The 23,225-nt window shown below is 35.8% G+C and overlaps 2 protein-coding genes across 4 annotated transcripts; one reads left to right on the top strand and one right to left on the bottom strand.

Annotated features, from left to right (window-relative positions):
* Positions 1–1,387: 1,387 nt before the first annotated feature.
* On the bottom strand, positions 1,388–17,891 carry LOC110725688 (CLP protease regulatory subunit CLPX1, mitochondrial-like). Of its 3 annotated transcripts, none has more exons than XM_021905166.1 (15): positions 15,650–17,100; positions 14,669–14,727; positions 14,394–14,485; positions 14,205–14,284; positions 8,116–8,166; positions 7,018–7,092; positions 6,854–6,931; positions 6,181–6,237; positions 4,397–4,467; positions 4,197–4,296; positions 3,918–4,022; positions 2,861–2,923; positions 2,511–2,633; positions 2,270–2,419; positions 1,388–1,955 (listed from the first exon to the last, which is right to left on the bottom strand). In XM_021905166.1, exons 1-15 carry the CDS (start codon positions 16,478–16,480, stop codon positions 1,938–1,940), a joined length of 1,953 nt encoding a protein of 650 aa, XP_021760858.1. In that variant the 5' UTR covers positions 16,481–17,100; the 3' UTR covers positions 1,388–1,937. The 3 variants fall into 3 exon arrangements, with proteins under 3 accessions (XP_021760858.1, XP_021760859.1, XP_021760860.1); XM_021905167.1 differs by having other exon boundaries at positions 1,388–1,951; positions 15,650–17,098; XM_021905168.1 differs by lacking the exons at positions 1,388–1,955; positions 2,270–2,419 and having other exon boundaries at positions 2,517–2,614; positions 15,650–17,891.
* Positions 17,892–18,791: 900 nt separating this feature from the next.
* Positions 18,792–21,461, top strand: LOC110725687 (DNA repair RAD52-like protein 1, mitochondrial). Its single transcript, XM_021905164.1, has 4 exons — positions 18,792–19,232; positions 19,642–19,679; positions 19,783–19,877; positions 20,945–21,461. Exons 1-4 carry the CDS (start codon positions 18,886–18,888, stop codon positions 21,086–21,088), a joined length of 624 nt encoding a protein of 207 aa, XP_021760856.1. The 5' UTR covers positions 18,792–18,885; the 3' UTR covers positions 21,089–21,461.
* The last annotated feature ends 1,764 nt before the right edge of the window (positions 21,462–23,225 follow it).

Raw genomic sequence — 23,225 nt, 5'->3', positions numbered from 1 at the left:
TTTATTTATAGAGCAGGCCGAAATTATAAAGTATTTCAATTAATAAAGCCGAAATATGAGTAAAAGAAATCCACACGAAAAATAAAAAAGAAATGTGCAAAACAAGGGAAATTGAACCCTTAACCTTCCCACATCTATACATCAAATAACTAACCAACTTTTTTTTTTGATGCAAATGAGGGTCACACCCATTTATCAAATAACTAACCAACTAAACCAACTACAAAATTTATAATTTTACACAAAAATTTTTATTTATATGTATCAAAATCTGGGCATAAGGGGGGGTAGGCCACCCCCTAGATCCGCCTATGCATATATCAATTTCACTAATAAAGAGCATTAAAAAAAAACGCTAATCAAAATATACTTGTATTAAAAAAAAAAAATTAATCAAGTAGATCTTGCCAATTAAGGATCACATGTTAGTTATATAAAATATACTTTTATATATTATTGCTAATAATATGTACGTAGACGTAGTATAAAATAAAGTTGAGTTCATTTAAGAATTACTAATTTATAAGCATCTATATTTTATAGTATATGATTTTATTGTCACTTCATTTACCTTTTTTTTTTCATTTTCTCATTGATTGGATTAATGTACATGATTGCATGAATTCTGCGTCTGGCCCACCTATCTCACGTACTTATATTAAAGTCAGTCCATTTACGAACTTTTACGAACTTGATGCATGTCAGGAGAGGAACGGAGCTAAACTTGTAAATCAGGTAAACAAACTTAGAACCTACATACTTAAAAGCTCAGGCTCCCACCATTAAACCAAATTATGCTTGATGCCTTGCCCAACTGAAAACTACCATGCCAACTTTTCAAGAAGACAACTTTCAATCATTAACTAAAGTCAAATATTAAATTAATATACCAATTGGTTGTTGGTGTAGTGGTGATTGGGAATACACTTGGTAGGAAGGACCCGTGTTCGATCCCCGCAATAACAATCGGGAGGGGATTGAAACCTAACCACCTAGAACTGATCCCCGAATCCGGAATAGCCCAAAGGGTGAACTAGATGGAACACCAAAAAAAATAAAAAAATAAAAAAATTAGTTAATTAAATTAATATACCAAAAATATAAAAACACAACAAATTCTTACAAATGTTAAATGTAACCTTGAGTTGTTAACTTGTTATTATGCTTTACTTGACATGAGAACTAGGAAGTAAGATCTTTGCGTGGAACTCAATAAGCGCACTTCATTAAAGCACTTCATTAAAAATTTAGAACAAATGAATTCTTCATTCCTTCCTTTTATTTTGGGTCCCATTTGCCACTTAAGAAATTAGAAACAAAGAATTGTCGAAAAAGATAAAAGTTTCTTATTGACCATGAAAAAAAAAAAGTATAGTACAGTGTAAAGTGCAGAAATCTGGAATATTTTGATATTATTATGAAGTTATAAACAGTAATGCTTACAATTGGTTGCAAAAAATGCTTACAAAAAGGTAACAAGATACAATTGATCCTAAGAAATTGAAAATCAAAAGAAATAACAGCCCGTTTACAAACTTCACTGCTAGATGATGAACCTGATCACCGATATCATATGGTGAGGCGACTAGTATACACTATACATGAACTTCCATTGCCTATCTGTATTCCTTGGTAATGAATAAGAGTGAGAGGAGAATAATATCTATAACAATACAACGAACACATCCTAACATGTGATCCTTAATTGGCAAGATCTACTTGATCTAGGAAGATCAAGGTATAGGGTAAAGACTGAAAACCCTACAAGCAAGATCAGTAAAGAGAAGCTAACAATTGTGAAAAAGAATACGCAGTGTGACATTTGCTGAATTGAACTTGTTTGCTGAACTTGTTGGCTGCTTCTACAAACCCAATCCTATATTATACGCTAATACCTGTCTGAATAATCCCTCTTTTACCCCTTTGTAACTCTTTGATCACCGATTCAGCACTTTCTTGCGGAAAAAACAAATGGGCATAAGTCAGTTGACAGATAAACATTCTGTCCATCAAACACACTAATGACAGAAACAAAATGATAGGACCCTTAATCATTGCTATGATTTGTATTCTACAACTAACTACTAAGGCTCTATTCTATTCTAGTAAAAACAATCAAACTTCAGCAAGAATAGGTTTTAAACAAAAAAAATCAAACTTCAGCAAACAAGTTCAATTCAGCAAAAGTAGGTCAGTAAGTACAGTTGAAAGAACAGAGCCTTAGATGGTTATGAGCAGCAACAACGCTACAAAAGCTGAATTAACATACTCCATCATCAACGAAAGCAAGATGGTGTTGCAATGCACCATCTCCACGAAAAATTTTGGCCCCACATCCAGGAGTATTAACAGAGCCCACAGACTCTTCATCAACCACCACAGCAACTACCTCATCATTTCCCACCTTCATATCTGGGATCTGCAGATAAGCACACGCCTTCATATAAGTATTACAAATATCAGGTTACTACAGTTTTCAATAGCCACATATGTTAACAGGAACCACATACCTCATACATAGCCTCTGTTAGTACACTTTCCAGTTGGGATCTTAAATCCCTTGCACCAGTGTTCTTGACCATTGATTTCTTGGCAATTAATCTCAAAGCTCTTTCTGTAAAGTGAAGATTCACCTAAGTATTGAAATAAAAAATATGCACAAATCAATGCATGGAGGAATAAGGTCATAATTTCGTATAGCTATATGTGTAGCAAGATAAAATACTTTCAAGTATGTGCAAAATATAAGAGAAATTGATATAATATGCAAGATATAGCATCATTCATGATAAGCAGTTCTTGTAGCTTAAAAGCTTAAGAGAGGGAGGATGGTAACAGAGATAAATGCCTAAAATCTTACATTGTTCATAATAAACAATTTCTTATACTGCTTCCCAAGAGCATTCCTTGGTTCAGTAAGGACCTGCAGAGACAATTTAGATCAGCTAATGAACAGTTACTTGAATTGGCTTTTTCATAGACAAAGATGGCAAGTGCACACATGAGTCGGCAAAACTGAACCCTTTACACAATTACACATGAGGAATCATCATCCAACCTATAGAAACAATAATGACACGTACAACTAAGGCACCGTCTGATTGGGAGGGAGGGAGGGGGGAAGTAAAGTTAATCACATAAGCTATCTAAAGACAAATCTTGCATGAAGTTAACATCATAGAAAAAAGAGACATAAGAGAAGGTGAATAAAGGTCGGCTTGATGAAATGTGGAAGATGATTTTACTGACAATTTGGTGGTAAACTTGGATTCAAAGAAACCAATGAATTTTGAGGGCATAGCCTCCCTGCATCTAAGTTTCAAGTTTCATTTTAGCTTGAACACATGAAGATTTTCCTTAACCCTCCTTAAGTACATGGATGACACACCCTTTGTGTCTTTCGAAATATATCTGCTACTTATCGTTAGTATACGGATGAAGTAAAATACTTTCTACCCATCAAAGCCAAGATTGACTGATTACACACGAAGTAAAAAGTAAGCACTTCCTCCCAATCGAACAGAAACTGAGACATATTCTCAAAAGAAAATTATATGCCTTTCCAATCTTCTATGCATAAATATACAAGTAGAACAAATAAAAACACCATAGATAACATCCCGTCAATATGACAGTATCTCAAAGGCCTATACACAAACTAGACATACAAATGCACTGAGCTTACCTAGCCATTAGCCAACATGTTAATAAAAGGCCAAATGCTAAAACTTTGAAAAGGTGGGAAAACAAGAATCAGGTGAAACTTTGAACGTTAGTTCAGTTAACTTTTAGCTCATATACAAGGAAAGATCCTATATTCACAAGGGGTTGATTTATCTTTGTATAATTGTATGTAGAAGCAATTATTCACCATAATAACATCATCATATGTTATCACAACTCATAAGGACCGTTACCTGCATTAGTTGGTCCTCGGTCAATGATGATAGACTAACCAAAATTGGGAAGCGGCCAATAAATTCTGGAATGAGACCATAGGCAATAAGATCACTACTTTCTACCTGAAAGTAAGAAGATTATTTAACAACTTAGTATAATATCATTACTTCTAAATAAAGGCAAGTCCAAAACAAAAGAAACTAAAAAATGATGAAGGCAGACAAGTTAAACACATATTTGTGTAATAGTAAAAAGAGAATTAAATCTTTGCAATGTAACAGGGAGTGGATTCTCACAGTCTTAAGTAAAGCTGAAGTCACCACAGCACTAGCCACTCCAGCATTTCTCAGGTTTTCCCGGACAGGTGCACCAAAACCAATTGAAGAATCTTGTCGTCTGGCAGTAATCGAGTTTCAATAAAGATATAAATAATGAGGAAAAAAAACATATCAAATGATCTCCTTCTGGCAATCTATTCCCTTTTCAATTACATTACCTCTCCGAAATTGTTTTCTCCAGATCAGCAAAGGCACCACCGCAGATGAAAAGAATATCTCTAGTGTCAATCTGCATAAAGCCAATGGGAATGCTGAAGTTTAATAGGGCATTCAAACAACTAGGTGATTTTAAGTCAGGCAATTAGCAGTAGCCTGAGTCCAGATCACTATGAGACCCAAGGGAAGGGGTTGGTCAAGGGAAACAGAGTGACATTCATCATTTAGGCCCTATTCACTTCACCTTAAAATAAAATATTCAGCAAAAATAATTTCATTTCAGTAAAAATAATTTTAGTTAAGTAAAAATAAGTTTAGTTCAGAGAAAATAATTTCAGTTCAGTAAAAATAATTTCTATTAAGTAAAATTCGCTAATTTTAAAGAAGAAATATAATAGATAGTCACCAAAAATAATTTCAGTTTAGTGTAGTTAATTTAAGTTTAATTTAAGTTCAGCAAAAATTAGATGAAGTGAACAAGGCCTTACTATAAAAAATAAAAAATAAATTAATTAATTAAAAAAAAAAAAAAGAAGAAGAAGAAAGAAAGAAAAGCACGACATGCAAAACATATCAGGAGCATGGCAGTAAACATCTACAACCAGAAATCCAGGATCACCCAATCCGGAGCAAACATTAATCTAAAGAATTCAGGGGTCATAGTCAAGGATAAAATGAGTGAATAGCAATGCTAATGACCAGAAACTTTGATTATATGAAACATGCATGTGTGATCAAAACGAACCCCAATATAAATTAAAGTACGTAACGGACTGTAAATTACACCATCTTTCAACTCATATTCACTTCTTATCTCTACCCTCCATTCTAGCCATAATCAGTGATAATACGGCAAGACTTGCCCCCCAAGAAGTTACTAAAATCATGAACATGAATAGAACTTTGGAAATCTATGCTTTATATAGTTGACACAAGAGGGCTCCATCTTCTAAATATTTGAGTCAATGTGATGTGTATGATAGGTTTCCACTGGCATTTATAGGTGTCTTGAACCACAACACTGACTCGAAGTGAATGAAGCAAACTGATTACTAGAAGAGCCAGCAAGCATGAAACTTCTCAAGCTAAGAGAATCGTGTTTTCATGTTTTGTAAAAGGTGAATTATTTTAAAATACAGCAACAGTGATAACTGAATGCCTAATTTTCAGTCTTTCCTCCACTAGGATCACATTATATTTTGCAAAACTGAGCCCATACCCCCGCCAAAAAATAAAACCAGAAAAAGGAAAAGAGATTTGACAGGTTGATGAGAAATTTTATATGCTAACTAATCAATTAAAGCATACAAAACTAATTTAGTAAAAGGAAAATTAATGTACCATACTTCGTACATATGAAACTATGCTATGGTCCTAAATTGCTAATTCTCTACCTAAGTACCTGAATCTTACATCAGCTCTTTACCTTTTCTATTGTACTCCTATGGCTCAGCTATTGAGGAGCCTACAGCAGCATCTGCAGCAGATAACTGGAAGTTGGTCCAAGATCCTTGATAAGACAAAATTATTTTCACTTTCCAAGTCCCAAAAATCTTACTTTGAAGGTGCTCGACCGGGTCCCCCCCCCCCCCCACACACAGAATTTTAATTCACATAAGGTGTTTTGACTGATTCTTTCCTACTATGATGGTCCTTCATTCGTACCCTTACAATGACAAGCCAGACAAGTGATACAACCACTCTCCTAAAACCTTCTGCCACCCACAGTATCAATGAAATTGTGTGAAAAGTGAACATTAGATGAAGATAATTTAGTTGTATGTACCTGAACAGGGTCTCCACGAGAAGGCTTTCTTCCTCCCTTTTCAGGAACAGTCACAACCTGACAAAGAATTAAAAGCCACAAACATCAAAGGCGATGCCACAAAGAATAGTTAAAAGTGCACAGAGTCTATAATAAAGAGGTTAGGCTTTCTTCCTCCTTTTTCAACTCAAACCCAATGGTGTCTTTTTGAACGATATAGAAGCAACTAACCACTGTATAGATAGCAAGAACATTACATCAATCCTTCACTTACAAACAACATTATGTTTTTATCATGACATGAGACTTCGAATGCTCGATAAATCATTAAGTCCCTCTCCGTTTCAATAAAATAGCTATATTTCCCCTTTTGTCTCTTCATCACATCAAACCATTTCTTTCTCCATCCCATCAACCTTAAATTTATTTCACACTTCAATATTAAGATAAAGTCAATAATTGAGTTTTTTTTTTTTTCCGTTCCTCACTCAATCCATCTCTGCACCTTCTCATCTTTTACCCTATAAATTCACTTCCAAGATTTGTTTATGTTTAACATCTAGTGTTTGTAATTGTGCCAAACCCAAGTGTAAGATTATCATAGGACCGGGGTTAGAAACTATAGATAGAAGTTATAACTGTCATAGCACAATAATCAAAATAATAAATGATTAACATGGAACGAATCACTTACAGTTCCTTCGAGGATTTTTAACAATGCTTGCTGAACACCTTCACCAGAGACATCTCTACTATCATTCATGCTATCAGCCTGTATATCCAATTTCTCTTTTATAAAAAATTTGGAGTATGAAACCATAGACATATCAGAGCATTTCTTTACGGAAATCAATTAACCTTTTTAGTTATCTTATCAATCTCATCGATGTAGACTATCCCTTGCTGAGCAGCTTGAACATTGAAATCTGCAGCCTTAGCATTAAGTAATTACGTTTACAGATCATATAAGCGTTCTTTGTAAAGGAGGGTAATAGTTATAAGACTGAAGAAATTTGATAAATCAGCACAAAGTTACAAACAGATAATGAAGGACATATATAGAACAAAAGACCACACAAAGATTGAGCATTACAAGTACATGAATATATATATTAAACAAGAAACTTAATTTGCAATGGAACAGCTGCATGTAGCTGCAAAACATGAATAATTTTATATGCATTCAGAAATCATTTTAATGTGAACATAAGATTGATACTTTCCTATAATCATAGCTTCTCTACCAACTGACAATTAGCTTTTGCTTTCAAACTTTAGCCCATGACAAAATTACTCCTCAATCCTTTCTAGACTGGCAAAAAAATTTTATGGGAATCCAAAAACCTCCTAACACATCAATACTCATAAGTTAATGGTCAGTCTTGCAAATATTTCATGTTTATACTTCCATTGTGCATGTCCAGTCCATGAGCACTCCTCACAGAATAGAAATTCCTTTATTGTACTCAAGCACAATCTCATTTAAAACAAAAGAAAAAAAAAAACAATGACATCTTTAAAGTCTTTCACCAAGAAGGCAAAACCAGTAAACACTGAAAAAGTCTAAGCACTAAGAAATGAGATTTCATAAATATCAAATCGAGCACCCTTAACACTTTTGCAGGCAGAACGGACCTTACTCATAATACCATAAATTGGCTTCAATCCAGCCCATAATACCATAAATTAGCAACTCAAAAAGTTGAAGAATAAAAGTATAGAAGCTTACAGTGATCCCATTGTCTCAAACTAATGGGAGTCTTTAAGCTCTGTCTAGGGTACTTTTAAGTTCATGCACCATCACCACCACCCCAAAAAAAACACCCCTTTTTCCAAAGGAAAAATAGAAGTTTAAAAACAATTCACATAATTGTGCAAGTAATTGAAGTGAAACAAAATAAGCCAAGAAATGAAAAGATCACTTTGAACTACAATATTGTGGCAACCTAGCCATACCATAAGCAACTTGTATAATATTGCCTCGACATCTTCTCCAACATAGCCAGCCTGCAAAGAAAGGAATCACACGTTTATAGGACCCTGAAAGCGGCTAGAGAATTCAAGACAATAAAAATTACAAAAGGTATTACAAACTCAGTTTTATAAAGCACAAAGGAGCTAGAGGCATAAAACAATTAAGTGATTCCAGTTACAAAACGAAGGCCACACATCAAGCATGTGAAGCACACTTTTCTGAAAAACATTGTAGATTATATGTTCTACATATTTTGCCAAAACAAAAAAATTTAAAACCTCTGTTTTTCATTTTCTTTTTCTCCTCGTGCCAAGCTAGCATTTTGCATACACACCCATGTGATAGCACAATCCATGTAACCCACTTTATATTATTGCTACGGATGTACAGGTCTATTTTTGGAGGAATAGCTTAACAAAAAGAGAAATGGAAAGTCACCCTTAAGAGAATATGGAAAATCTAACGGAGGTAGCTATTAATCTTCTTATCATGCTCTATTTTTTTAATAAGGGGGAGGGGGGAGTAGTGAAAGAAAAGCATAAAGTGGGGGCGCCCATCCTGTGGCCCTTGCAGTTGCACATCAAATGCCTCGGATCCAGATTATTGTCCTTGTTGCACCTAGCCTAGCTTGAGGACTAAGGAATGAGGCACTAGCCTCATTCCTAAGGTTATAAGTCAACCAAATTGAGTTTATTTATGTAACAGATCAGTCCATCACCCTTACCACCAGAACCATCAATAAGTACAGAAATTATATAAATGAACCAGTCAAGAAAGACCTATCTTCCAGGCATCTAACAATCCAGACTGCTACTTGACCGATGATCCATTAAGAGATGATTCGCAACTATAGAGTAGAATTTGAATGATCTGGACAAGAGTTAATTGAAAAGCATTTGGCAATCTAGATTTGTGCTATTTGATGATGGGTGATCAGGTGATATATAACAGATCAACTCAGAGGTTAATGTGTATTCAGCTCATAGTCTTATGGTCAGTTATATCTTTTAATTTCTTTCACATTTTGCTAATTCCTCCAATTTTTTGACCAAAAGATGCTTTTAAAATCACAATATGATCTTCATGCACCAGCAACAAAGTAGTTAAGCATCAGCCAAAACAGGTTCAAAAGAACACTATGACTGTTTGATGTGGATTAAAGCCCTTTAACCTAATAAAAGATCTAAAAAATCACACAAGTAGAATAAAGCTTCGTTCTTGATAAGAAATTCGAACCAAAAACAAATGAAAGTAACCGGATATGACCTTGAAAACGACCACTCCTGGAACGGATTCAATGCCTGATCAAATTATCTAGACTACTCCTAGAACTAGATACTTTGATGAACAAATCTTAGACTACTCCTAGAACTAAGAATTGCACATCCTAATTATCAAAACAACTCCTTGAATTGAAAACTAGCAAAGAAAGTGTTTAAACAAAGCTAAACAATTGTATTGAATTAATCTGATTTTCTATGACTCTAGGAGCCACGAAATTCTCCTATATATAGACTAAAAATAAGCTAATTCCATCCCTACAAGGATTAGGACAAACCCCTAACCTTGCCCCCCAAGTATCCTAACAAAATAGGAAACTACTTCTAATTAGAATAGGAAAACTAATCCTAAACAAACTAAAAACTTTCCTAATATACTTAGGAAGTTTATAGCAACTAAATAACAGAAAATAAACTTAATCCTAAGTGCTTAAACCAAGAAAAACCCTCTCGAGTGAAAGGTAAAAACTTCGAAGCAAAACTCTACAAAAAACTAAGCATAAAATTTCCTTCTTCCTTGATAATCAAACAAGTGACCCATCCTTGACTTTTCCCTCCAAGTTCGAACCCTATTGGACGTAAACTCAATGTAATTGGCTCTTCAAAAGAATTACCCTCTTGATTCACATCACTGTTTACCAAAGTAGTTCTAGTTTGGGCAAGATGTTCCCTATAAACCCCTAGAGTACCAAGCCTTGGGATAAGAATGCTAGCCAAAACCTACACCAATTCGCTCATGAGGATAAATTATATAGGATTTGCATTCCAACACTAATTAGGAAGTCAAAACTCGATAGTTCGGAACAAAGAACTATGCCGGTTTTCAATACCAGAGCTTATTTTACTAACATAGTAAAAGTATGTTGAAGGTAATTTTCTTTAGAAATACAATTTTCTAGGAAATACCAATGCCTTGTGGAGTGTTTGGCTCTAGTACAAATAAGATCATACCCCGATTTTGTTGAGAACGCAACAAGCTAAAGGCAAAGAAGACATTGCGCTTTGAAACTGCTTGGCTTCTTGACCCCTCTTTTGAAGCCACGGTCAAAGAAGCTTGGGTTGGGTCTGTTGGATCTCCAACCGAGGCTAGATTGGGTGTTACTCTTGCTGCACTAAAACGCTGGAGTGGAAGTAAATTCTCTAATCTTGACATGAAGGTTGATAAGGCTGAAAAAGAATTAAAAGAAGCGCAAGGACAGGGTATTTCAGCAGCATATATTGATAGGTGCGTGGCTTTAAAAAAGACTCTAAATGACCTCTTTGAGAAGGTGGAAGCTTATTGGTATCTCCAATCTAGAGCTTCGAAAATAAAGGATGGCGACCGCAACACTAAATACTTCCATCACAAGGCATCTTAGAGAAGAAAACGCAATGAGATTAAGGGGCATTTTGATGCAAGTGGGAGTTGGTGTTCTGATGAAGAAGGCATAGAAAAAATTGCTGAGCATTTTTATACTAACCTGTTTACTTTTTCAGGTCCTACAATGGAGGATTGTGAGCGGGTTTTTGATGCAATCACTCCCTCCATTAGCTCTAAAGATAATGATGCACTCCTTAAACCATACGACAAGGAGGAGATTTATACGACAATTAGCTCTATGCATCCTTACAAGAGCCCGGGACCGGATGGTCTTCATGCCATTTTTTTATCAAAAATTTTGGCATGTTATTTGGTGACGCGGTTTTTAGAGTGTGAAGCAATACTTCCCCAAATTTGGTGAATAATACAAATGTTGCATTAAACCCGAAGGTAAACTCCCCCACCTCCATGTCCGAGTTTCGACCGATAGCACTCTACAGTCTTATACAAAATTGCCTCGAAAGTCTTAGTCATGAAACTACAGGAAAGTTTGTCGAATGTTATCTCGAAAAATCAAAGTGCTTTCTTCTAAGGGAGATTGATTATAGATAATGCATTGATTGCCATGGAGCTTTTTCATACCATGAAGAAAAGAAGTACGAGCCGCAAGGGAACCATCGCAATGAAACTCGATATGAGTAAGGCGTACAACAGAGTAGAGTGGGTTTTCCTAGAGAAACTCATCTTGAAAATGGGATTTGCTGAGTCATGGGTTCAAATTGTGATGAGTTGCGTGATTATTGTATCTTACTCTTTTATCATTAACAGGAATGTTTGTGGTAGTGTTGTTCCTTCTTGGGGACTTCCTTAGGGTGATCCGCTCTCCCCTTATCATTTCATCATCATTGCTGATGCTTTCTCGAATTTGATCAAAAAAACGTCGGATCACAGGCTTGTTCATGGTGCGGGTGCCAGTAGAAATGGGCCGAAAATTTCTCATCTCTTTTTTGCTGACGACAGTCTTCTCTTTGCTAGAGCCAACCAAGAGGAATGCCCCAAGATAGTAGCTTCTGGATAGAAAATTAACTATGAAAAATCAGAAGTCTCTTTTAGCAAATGTGTGTGTGAGTCGAAGCGGGAAGAATTGATTCAAATTCTAGGGATGAGAATGGTAAATGAGCATGAGAAGTATGGCATTTCGACTATTTTAGGGAGATCGAAACGAATGGTTTTTGCTTCATTGAAGGACAGAATCTGGAAGAAATTCAATGGATGGAAAGAAAAGTTTATGTCTCGGGCGGCTAAAAAGGTGATGAGTAAGTCGGTCGTACAAGATATGCCCACTTATCATATGAGGGTATATAAGATTCGGAGGAGTGTGATTGATGATATTCAGGTCAATGGTCGCTAAATTTTGGTGAGGGCATAAGGATCATCGTCGCAAGGTGCATTGGATCAATTGGGACCGTCTGTGTCAACCAAAATGTCTAAGGGGACTCGAATATCGTGATATGGCAGTCTTCAACGATGCTTTACTTGGCAAGCAGACGTGGAGACTTATCTCTGCTCCAAATTCCCTTTTTGCTCGAGTCATGAAGGGAAAGTACTATCCCCTCATGCTTCTCTGGATTGAACGGAAGCTACTCATGGCGTAGTATTTGGAGCGCGAAAGCACCTGTGAAGGAGGGGCTTATTTGGAGAGTTGGGGATGGAAGATCAATCAATATTTATGATGATCCCTGGGTTGCAAATGAGCAAGGGAAGCATATCCTTTCCCCGAGCAGATGGTCTTACTATGGTGGGTGACTTACTTGACTAGCAGAGAAGAGATTGGAACTTTGAACTGATTGCTGAGAACTTTGAGGCCCGTGACATAGCATATTGGCATGTATCATGAAAATTCCCATTAGTATTCGCACCCCCAAGGATCAATTAACTTGGGCTTTTTAGAATGACGGCATTTATTCTGTCAAGACTGCCTATCTACTCGACAAGTCCGGTAATCTAGAAGAATTTCATGATGCATGGGTGGTAATCTGGAATCTCGAGACGATACCAAAGGTGAAGCAATTTTTATGGCGAGCTTGCACCAATTCCCTCCCAAACCGAGACCTGCTCCACTACAGACACATGGCTGAGTCAAACTCATGTCCATGGTGCCCTTCCATGAGTGAATCCTTGAGTCATGCTCTCTTTTTCTGTCACACAGTGCGTGACTTATGGAAGGAACTTGACTGTGATATTCTTGCGCCTACAAACTCGAATGAAGACTTCAAGGAAATGATGGTGCGTTGGCAAAAGACGGACTCTAAAAGATGCTTGAGAGGGGCTCTGCTCTACTGTGGTACCTGTGGAGCAAAAGAAATGATAAAAAATTTAATGGCAAGGATGTGCCGCACCTTGTGATAATAGAGAGGGTGCAAAAGCTGTAGAAGATTGTGTTAAGTACTTGGCTAAGATATATGGTGTTGTTGGAATGCGAAGGAAAAGAAGCACAAAGGTATGTAGCCCTCCCCAGCTGATTTTATAAAGATCAATTGTGATGCTAGTCTGCGAGACAAGGGTGGATAGGCCTTGGTGCAGTGGCAAGGAATGCAAGTGGTGAGGTGTTGTTTGCTGGAACTCGCAGAACTCGAGGCGGCTGGCCCAGAAATAGCAAAAAGCAAAACCATCCTTTTCGGCCTAAAGCTTGCAAGAAGGTATGGTGTGAAGAATTTGGTGGTTGAATCAGATAGCCAAGTCGTCATAAATCGTCTCTCGAAAGCTATTATTTTCTTCTCTGATCTTGATTCTGTTCTTGATGATGTTTTGTTCGTTTGTAAAGACTTTGATTTTGTCTCTTGGTCGCATGTTCGTAGGAATGGGAATTCTGTCGCCCATCACCTAGCTAGGATAATTCCGTTTGGTTATGAGCTAGTGTGGGAACATCACTGTCCCTCCGCTATTGCCCCCTTTGTACTTATGGACAATTTGTCCAATTCTTGATTAATGGTATTCCTAGCTTGGTTTAAAAAAAAAATGCATGATAGCATGATTAACTGTGCAGACGTGCAGCGTGCTGTTATTAATTTCCTTGAAAACGGATTAAAGAGTTAAATAAATAAAATTGTTGAATTTTTATAAATTTATTGATTAAGTTTTCAATAATATACTCTAATACTCCTGTTTTCTTGATACCTCGGGAAAAATGAGAAACGAACACTATAATAAGGACAGAGGGAGTAATAAATTGGGAGGAAACCAATGGGAGTACTAAAAGTGTAAGCATCGGTGAGGGGTTTTTTTTTTTTTAATCGACTTCTACCTTGTCTTTATCTGTGTTATTCATACCCTTTTTCAATATAATCTTTACCTCAAGTTCCAATGTTGAAATTAAACACTCTGATATGAAAGTAGGCACATGATAATTTATTATGGACCCAAAGTATGTCAAATTGTAGTAAAATAGTCAACTTAAACACCTATAATGACCTAAGGAGAGAAATCTTGCCTGTGTCAAGGCTGTTGCATCTGCAACAACAAATGGCACATTTACAAAGCGAGCAAGTGTTTTTGCAAGAAGTGTCTTTCCTGTTTTGTATTTGGAAACCAACAAATTTAGGTTAAAAAATATATATTACTTAATTTTGCCAAAAAGAAACATTGTTTGCAATAATAGATAGGAATCAGAAATCATTACCAGAACCAGTTGGGCCCATCAATATGACATTGCTCTTCTCTAACTCTACATCATCATCCTCTGCCTCCATAGCATGTAACTGCGCTTCTGATCTAGTATCAAAATCATTTAGTTATAAAACGAGGCACACAGTAACCAGCAACAGATAGCTTAAGAAATATGGAAGTGTTATAATTTCAATATTTGCTGATCAGAGCACGTGTTATTGCACTCTTGAAAAGAAACGGAAATTTGAAAAGGAGCAACAAAAAATAGAGATGGTTCTCAGGACAAACCCTTTCATCGAAGAATGTTGAATCCTTTTATAATGATTATGGACAGCCACAGAAAGGACCTGCAAAATGAGAACTACTATAGCAAGTATCCAACTATTAAAGCCATAGAAAATTCTTCAAGAAATCGAGAAAAAATTATCATTAGTACATAGGTCTACAAGGATTAAAGAGTCAATTTACAACAATGTTTCTGTAATTACTATGGCTGCCCATTCTGCTACACCCTAGGCGAGATCCTTGTTTCAAGCACTAAGTCAATGGTGTGATATAATGATAGTATGGTGCAAAATTGACAATATAAGTCTTGCACACTTGCATTGTGATAAATTTCGAAACAATATGAAATGGGTCTGGGCAACCCGAACAAGGAGAAGGAGAGTTTGGTCCACAAACAAGGCTTTGGAGCTTCCATACTAAAACCAATTGGCAATAGTAGGAGTAACTCCTCTACCTTATAAAGTGGAATCATCTCTCCTCTTTCTTCAATGTGGGACATTCACAAGTGGACTACAATGGGTTTCACACATTAGTTGTTAGAAACTAATAGCACAAGTGCCTTTTAAAGTAAACTTCATACGGCGTGCTACTTTTTCCTCCTTCAACCCCATAGTTTTACACACGTCTTTATCTCTATGTCAAAGGTAAGTATGCAAGATAACACATTCGGAGAATGAATAAGATAACAAGGTTCTAGTTCCAACAAACAAGTTACAAGTTTTTCTAAACTACAAAGCCAAATAAAATAAAGGAAAATTCGCAAATTGCAACCATTTAAAGTTCGTATTTTGCAAATTGCAGCCATTTAAATTTTTTTTTGCAAATTTATACGAACTTTTGGGCTGCAATTTGCAAAATACGAACTTTAAATAGCTGCAATTTGCAAATTTTCCTAAAATAAACTAAAATAGACAACAATTATCACAAAACAACAGCAATTCAAAAACTATATCAATATTCAATAAGCTCACAATAAGAGCAAACCTTTTTGGCATGGTGTTGTCCAATGACAAACTTATCCAATCCCTTGCAAATTTCCTTCGGCGTAGGCAAATTCTTCCCTAAATCTGCTCCTCCCCAACCAGTTGGATCATTCTCATTCCCCCCATTTCGCCGATCTTTCCCCTTCCCACCACGACGACCATGACCATGACCCCTAGAATAATGAACCCCTATTATGTACGGCGGAGTTGGTGGATTGTGAATCATCATCTCATTTTCAACATTCAAAGGCGGTTCACCACTCCTCCCGCCACCACCACCACCACCAATATATGAATTCTTCATAGCCTCCCAATATTTCAAGGAAATCCTGAAATCATCATTATCCTTAAATTTCTCGTCATTATCATTACCATCATCACTATTAATTACACTGTTATTAGAATTATTTCTACCATTCTCAGAGCTCCCAATCTCCAGAAAACTCCCATGAACAGGATCCATTTTATGGGGACGAAAATAAAATTCAGATTTACAATTAGGGCAACGACAAACAGCTTGAAAATCAAATTCTACAACATTATCACCCTCAATTGACGAATTATGAACATGACTTAGATTCTGATTTTGATTTTGATTTTTAGATAAAAATACATCTATAATCCTAGAACACCTAGGGCAATTCACCTCCGCCATTATTCTCCGACGATTAGGGAAATCGCCGCCCCAATTGCATCTCTCTTGATTTCTCGCCGGGAAATTGATGAGCGCCGGCGGTTGAATCATCTTCCTCCACCGATCTTCGCCGGAAAAGAGGATTCGACGCAACGCAGATTGCCCCAACAACCTTCTCCAATGGAATAAAGTAGACATTTTTGGAGCTTTGAATATTGCAAAAATGGTGTGATGAGAGGAATGGGAGAAGAAGCGAACGTGTAGGAGAGAGAAAGAGGAGATGAGCTGAGCATTTTTTTTCCCTCGCTTTTTATTTTCCTTTTGTTTCTCTCAAACGTCTGATTTCTCCTATGTAACCGCTTGCACGGCAAGAGTTACACCCATCAGCCATGTGTCAGTTTTGATAATGAGGTCGGGCGTATTAGGTTGAGTCGGGTTTATTTTAAAGTTGAGTTATGTAAAATCATTGTTTTCATGCGAGTTTAAAATTAGAATTGGATTTTTTTTCGATTAGATTGGGTTGAATGCATCAAGTTTTGACACTTTTTCAAAAAAAAAAAATTAGTAAGGATAAGGGCCCTATTGGATCGAAACCTCTCAAATGTCCTCCCAACCGTGTTAGTGGGCTAGATACTTTGAAAGTTGAAAGTGGAGGAGAAGTGTAAGGGAATCTTCATCCCAAAGTGTCTCTATGTTTTTTTGATACTTAGCTTCTCTATACCCTTTGGAATTTATAACATGGACTATCTCATTTTTGGTCTCGGGCAATTATTTAACCCGCATGCCCTATCGATTTTGCAAGTCTCGAGTAATTCTTGATTTTCTCGAACAAGTGATTGCATGTGATGATATGAGATTTTGTCAATGATGCACTTAACTTTTTTTTTTTTTTTGGAGGAAACTATTATCATGTTTGGTTGACACTAAAAAAAAATGTATTTCCCACTAATTATCTTATATTTTGTTTGGTAAACTCATGTAATTCTTGTGTATTAATGTAATATAACAATTTTAAAAATGGTAGTAATGTAATTTTATTTTTTACCAATATAAATGTAGGAAGTTTGAGTTACCAATATAGCCCATGTAGGGGTTGGTAAATTATTTCCCCTGTATTGTAGGAATCCTAATTTCCCAATTGATATCAACTTCTCATATTGTTAACCAAACAGTAATTACTAAAATTAATGAACTTCCCAACAATATGTATTTCCCCGGAATTTAAATGCAACCAACAAAGTCTTAATTAAGACGAACCAAATAAAGCCTAAATTCAGTTACAACTTACAAATCCTCTCATTTCAGCGAAGAGCAAGCCCCAATTGATAAGTTTAATTAGCGGAATTTGTAAATCAACGGTTTATTTTCATTTAAAAAAATCTAAAATGGGAAATCATTACACTCACCACCCATCATAGCCTCGACTACCACACCATCACAACCTTTAGTTCCTCACCAAAACCCATTACAACAATCACCCCCATCTCTCTGTCTTTGTCTTCCATTCTTCTTCTTTTCTCAATAACAATGGCGCATCTTAAGAAAAGTATCTCTTGAAATACCAATCTACGGCTGTAAAGTAGTCGAGCGAATAAAAAGACACCCTAGTAGCAAAGTGTGTAAAATAGGGCCTTTAGAGAAAGCATCCGATTGGGCGAACACTAGGAGAAGTGACACTTTGGAAATTTGTGCAAGTTTCATTGATTCCTCAAGAGAGAACGGAGTAATAGAGGAAGAAGCAGATAAAATGACAAAACTGCCTCCAGCTTATAAAATAAAATGACCATGATAACCTTAATTTGCATGCATTATAAATTTTTAAGTTTGTATTACCTCTTTCTAGTGAATCAAAAATGAGGAAGAAGTCCCAATGTCTAACAGTAGTTAGACATTGAAAAAGATTTAACTACTTTTAATATTACTGAAAGTCCTAATAGTACACGGAGGGAGTAGAACCATTGTACTAAGACTGTCTAGTACTTCGTACTTTGTAGTATTCCCTCCGTTTTAAAATATTTGCTCTATTTCTCATGTGCGGAGTTTTAGGAAAAATTGGAGAAAGTAGTAAAATATGGAGGTAGTGGGATAGTTGAAAAAATAAAAAATTGTAAAAAACAAAAATATTGGAAGAATGAGAGGAGAGAGAGAGTATTATGTTGGTTCCATTAAGGCCCTGTTCACTTAACCTTAAAAAAATAATATTAAGTACGGAGTAAAAATAATTTCAGTTCAGTAAAAATAAGTTTAGTTCTGTAAATTAATATCAATTCAGTAAAAATAATTTCATTTCAGTAAAAATAAGTTCAGTTCAGTAAAATTTAGTTTTCTTAAAGAAATATTATAATAAAAAAACCAGTAAAAATAATTTCAGTTCAGTAAAATTAATTTCACTTTTGGAACCTTAAGGTACAGCGTGAAACTTTTCAAAGGAATGGACACAACGTGGAATAATCAATACCTCGTGTATTACGTACAATTTCCCAAAATACAAAATGATGTCCTTTAACTAAAACTCAAACTTTAAAAACCTAAAACCCTCATTCTTAGCAATCGAAACTCCAAAGTTTCCATTCTCGACAAGGGTTTAACAATTGCAGAGAAAAATGGCGCTTTCTATACTCAAATCCCTGAGAAAATCAACGACATCAATCAGCTTATCATCGTCATCATTTCTGAATCAGATTTCTTTAACATCATCAACCCCTTCTTTCCTCAAACCCTGCCCCTGCGGCTGCGGCTGCGGCTGCGCGCAGTTGCAGTACAAGTTATGCTACTCTAACGCAGCAAATGACGATAGAAGAAAAAGCAAAGAAGAAGAGTATGGTGAAATACCCACTGAAGGAATTAGTAGACCCATGTCTGAGATTCTTAAACAACTCAACAAAAAAGTTCCTGATTCTCTTATTAGTGTTCGCCCTGAAAATGGGGTTTCTATCAAATATATTCCTTGGTAACTTCTGCAACTTTTTTGGTTTTAATTTCACAGTTTTTGGTGCTTTTTAGCTGAATTTTGATCAATTGATGCTGGTTTAGTCTATTAGACGTGGGTATGTGTCCAAGAGCTAGACTTGACTTGTTCGTGTTGAGGATTCGACACGGGTACTTGAGGTTAAGTGAAGAGTTGGAGTAATGTAGGTGTTTGGTCAACTTGAAATTTCTTCAAAATTATAATGCTACATTTTGTTTGGTCTGTTAATGATTGTTTTTTTTTTTTTTGTTACTGTCGGGTAATGTGTCTACTTATTGGGGATTAAGATATTGTGGGGTTCTTTTTGGTGTGTTTTAGGTTTGAGTATTGATGACAATATATGAATTTTGTGCTTGATTTGCTGCTTAATTGGTGTTTTGCACTATTTCAGGCATATTGTGAATCGAATTATGAACTTACATGCTCCAGGTATTCAACAAAGCATTGGTTTTGTTACTTTATAGTACTTTTTTAAGTGATTTTTCTTTTTCCCTTGAAAGCTCAGTTTTTGCCATCATTTCATGAATTTCAGAATGGTCGGGCGAGGCTCGGAATATCACATACTCCCCTGATGGCAAGTCTGTAACTGTTGTTTATCGCGTTACACTTCATGGGACAGATGCTGAGGTATATGTCCTTTATCTTATTAGCTCCCATGCCGTTCATTGTTGGATTGTTATATTTATGATTTTGATTGAATTAGCAATGTTGGGTGCAATTTTTAGTGGGATAAAAGGTTACATCCTGTTTGAATTTCTCTGGACAAATCAATTTCCTTGGAGCAATATCAAATTGTATTGCACCATATTATTTATTATAGTCGTGGCAACAAGATTTTTCTTTATGATTCATAATAATATGCCACATTTAACTTAAAATCATTGGAAGTCTTTAATAGTTTGATACTTAAAGCTTCCATCTTTAATCGGTAACTTGTCAAAGTCTATAATGAGCTATGATGTGAAAATTTGTTTGATTTATCATGAAAAGCATGATCATATACTTGTATATTATAATTGTAATGTAATGAAGTTGAGAAGGTTTGACAATAAGACTCTGTTGTAGCCTGTCATTTTGGAACATATGGAGTAGTGAATAACTTGTTATATTGGAGATTGGTTATCCAACTTACAAAATGCCACTCATTTGGGGGAGGGGAAGACGAGACGAAACGAGTGTGGGAGATGGTAATCAAACCTGGCCTGTGCCCTCAGAGTCATTAGGTTGAGAGCTTACCACCAAGCTTCCTCTTGCCTCCCAAAATGGAGTAGTCAAGTAATAATATACAGGTTGTACCAATTAGCAAAGTAACCTAGTCTTCTTCTAGACTGCATTGAGGCCATTGACATTGCTCTATAACAAACATTCTCATGCCTCATAATCGTGTGCGCCCCTAACTAAAGAATTGTAATTTGTGAATCGGAGTCTGACCCCACAAGGAATTTGTGTAAGTTAAAGAACATACAAAAGTTAACCATTAATTACCTCAAAAAAAAAAGCCATAATAAGCATTATGCAAGCTTAATCCACTATGTTAACATTGCTAAGATTCCTGGGTAATTGTAGTTTATTCATGAATGAAATCATTTTGATGTGAAAATGTATGTCCCAATTACGTAATATGTTTTTCCTTTTAAAATTTACCTCTCAAGATGAAAATGGTACTGAATTAATTACCCCTCTGCATCAAAAAGATATATAGGGAATCAACAGGAACTGCTTCAATGGAAGAGAAAGGCTATGGAGACGCCGTACAGAAGGCTGAAGGAATGGCCTTCCGTCGAGCATGTGCACGATTGGGACTTGGGCTTCATCTCTACCATGAAGATATGTCATAGTATGGTTTCATTATTGAGCATATTCAGTGGGCAGTGGCTGTTTCTTTTTGCGGTTGTAAAGGTTGCATAGCTGTAGCTTGTTCTTTCTATGTGGGTGGTTTTTGACTTGTTTCCCCTTGTGTATATGGGGCCGGAGGATAAGCTTAATTTTGGACTGCTATGCACCTTGCAAGTCATTGTATGAAGGAGACGGTGGTCGTCTGGTCGATTATTAAAGTACTGAAGAAACACAAGCCAATTAGTCATTGTCTGATTAAAGCTTGCTCTGTTATTCGTTGAAAATCTAATCCAGACCTCTTACATGCTTGTCTATTTCACTAATCAGCCTCTTTTCATTAATATATATGCTCAATTGCTCGTACAATACATTCTTCATTTCTTCTCGTGATTTGATTTTGACATTTTGTTAATAAGTGTTTTTTTGGTTAGGTCTTGCTGTGGTGAAGTATTGATTAGACTAGTTTTTATGAGTAGTTATATATTGTAGCCTATGCACAGACGCTTTTTTAGTGTCACATGGCAAAGGAGAACTTGGTCTCGTCATTAGACCATGAGACGGACCATTGGGGGCTTGTCGAGAGTTTATGCATTGATAGGGTTCTGACCCTAACATTGGCACTACAGAAACACCGCCTAATTAATGTAATTATGGGGATCAAATGACTATGTTAACTAAGACTGCTGTTATATTATCACAGATGGTCCATATGCTCAGGACTTCAGGAGTGCTGGATATTGTTGCCTTATTCCTAACTTGTGAATTACGACTTTTACGAGTATATTATATTTCTACAAATTTGTCTTATACTCTTGTGAAGTAGGTGCACCCAAGTGTGAGATGGATCTTCTATAATATTCTCTTCGTTCGGGTGTTTAGAGAGTTACAAGGGCGGTGGTGAGAATCGATCCCCCAAAATCTCCCGGAACCGGGAGGAAAGCTTTAACCAGATGAGCTATTATTCACTCTCTTGTTTCCAGACAATTATTGCAAATGAATGATAGGACTATTCTTATTGTAAGTAAAAGCTAGAAAGGTCTCATAGTTTGATTGTACCAACACTTTAAAGGAACGTCACTAATTTGTAATTATGGTGGTTGAATACCTCAATTAATACTACCTCAATATACTATACTACTGTATTAAGCATTGCCCCGAATCTACTTAGCTTTGACCTAATTTCTCCCTCTTCTTTTCTTTTTCCCATTAAGTATCATTACTTCGTAAATAGTTGGTGTGACAGAATTGTTGTGAAGTATAAGTGATAAGACCGTACATTGACTATAAGAGTGGTTTGGTATGTTTCGAAAAAAAAAAAAAAAGAGTGGTTTGGTAGATTCTTTTTGGCGAGGGATTGGTAGATTCTTATGAATAGTTAATTAGTTATAGGTTTCCTTAGTTATAATACGAAACATGAGACAAATTCAAAAGATTAGCCCAAAGGAGAGTTAGGCTATGTTCTTTTCAGTTAAGTTTAGTTTAATTCTTAATTTTTTTTTTTTTTTTTTGTTTTCATTTATACTGTTACTAGGTTAGAACCGTGCTTGTGCTATGCATGGTTATACAGTACAAAGTACTTTTTTTTATTCATTCTTTTATTAAAAAAAACATATAATACAAAAGCTTTATTGTTAGTAGAAAAAACATGAAAAATGTATACGTAGTAATAAACATTATACTGTGATATTTTACTGTACAAGTAATGTGAGAAGGAGGGAGTACGGAGTAATAATATTTTAGGTTCTATTCACATCTACTGAACTGAGCTGAACTGATTGAAGCTGAACTGAACTGATTGGAGCTGAACTGTACTGAACTGAGCTGAAATGAATATTTTATGAGAGAGGAAAATTAGGAGCTGAATTGAAATTAAGTAAATGTGAACAGACCCTTAGTAATACCAAAGCTTCTCTTAGTCTTAATTAAGTAGTATTATATAATATTACGTATAGAGAAACATTTTTTATTCTTTGCTACTTCACTTTTTAATATTATTTAAATTATTATGGTTATGTAACATTCCCTTCCCTAATTATAAGGGCTAAAACATAACAAACTTTTTACCCAAAAAAAAATGCTAAACAAACTTTTTAGCAGGAATTTTTTTTAATGAGATAATGACACGTGTACTTTAGGCGT

This window comes from Chenopodium quinoa, unplaced genomic scaffold (assembly GCF_001683475.1).
Source record: "Chenopodium quinoa cultivar QQ74 unplaced genomic scaffold, ASM168347v1, whole genome shotgun sequence".
Taxonomy (NCBI): domain Eukaryota; kingdom Viridiplantae; phylum Streptophyta; class Magnoliopsida; order Caryophyllales; family Amaranthaceae; genus Chenopodium; species Chenopodium quinoa.
Note: the sequence above shows the minus strand (reverse complement) of the source record. Positions and strands in the feature narration are given on the sequence as shown.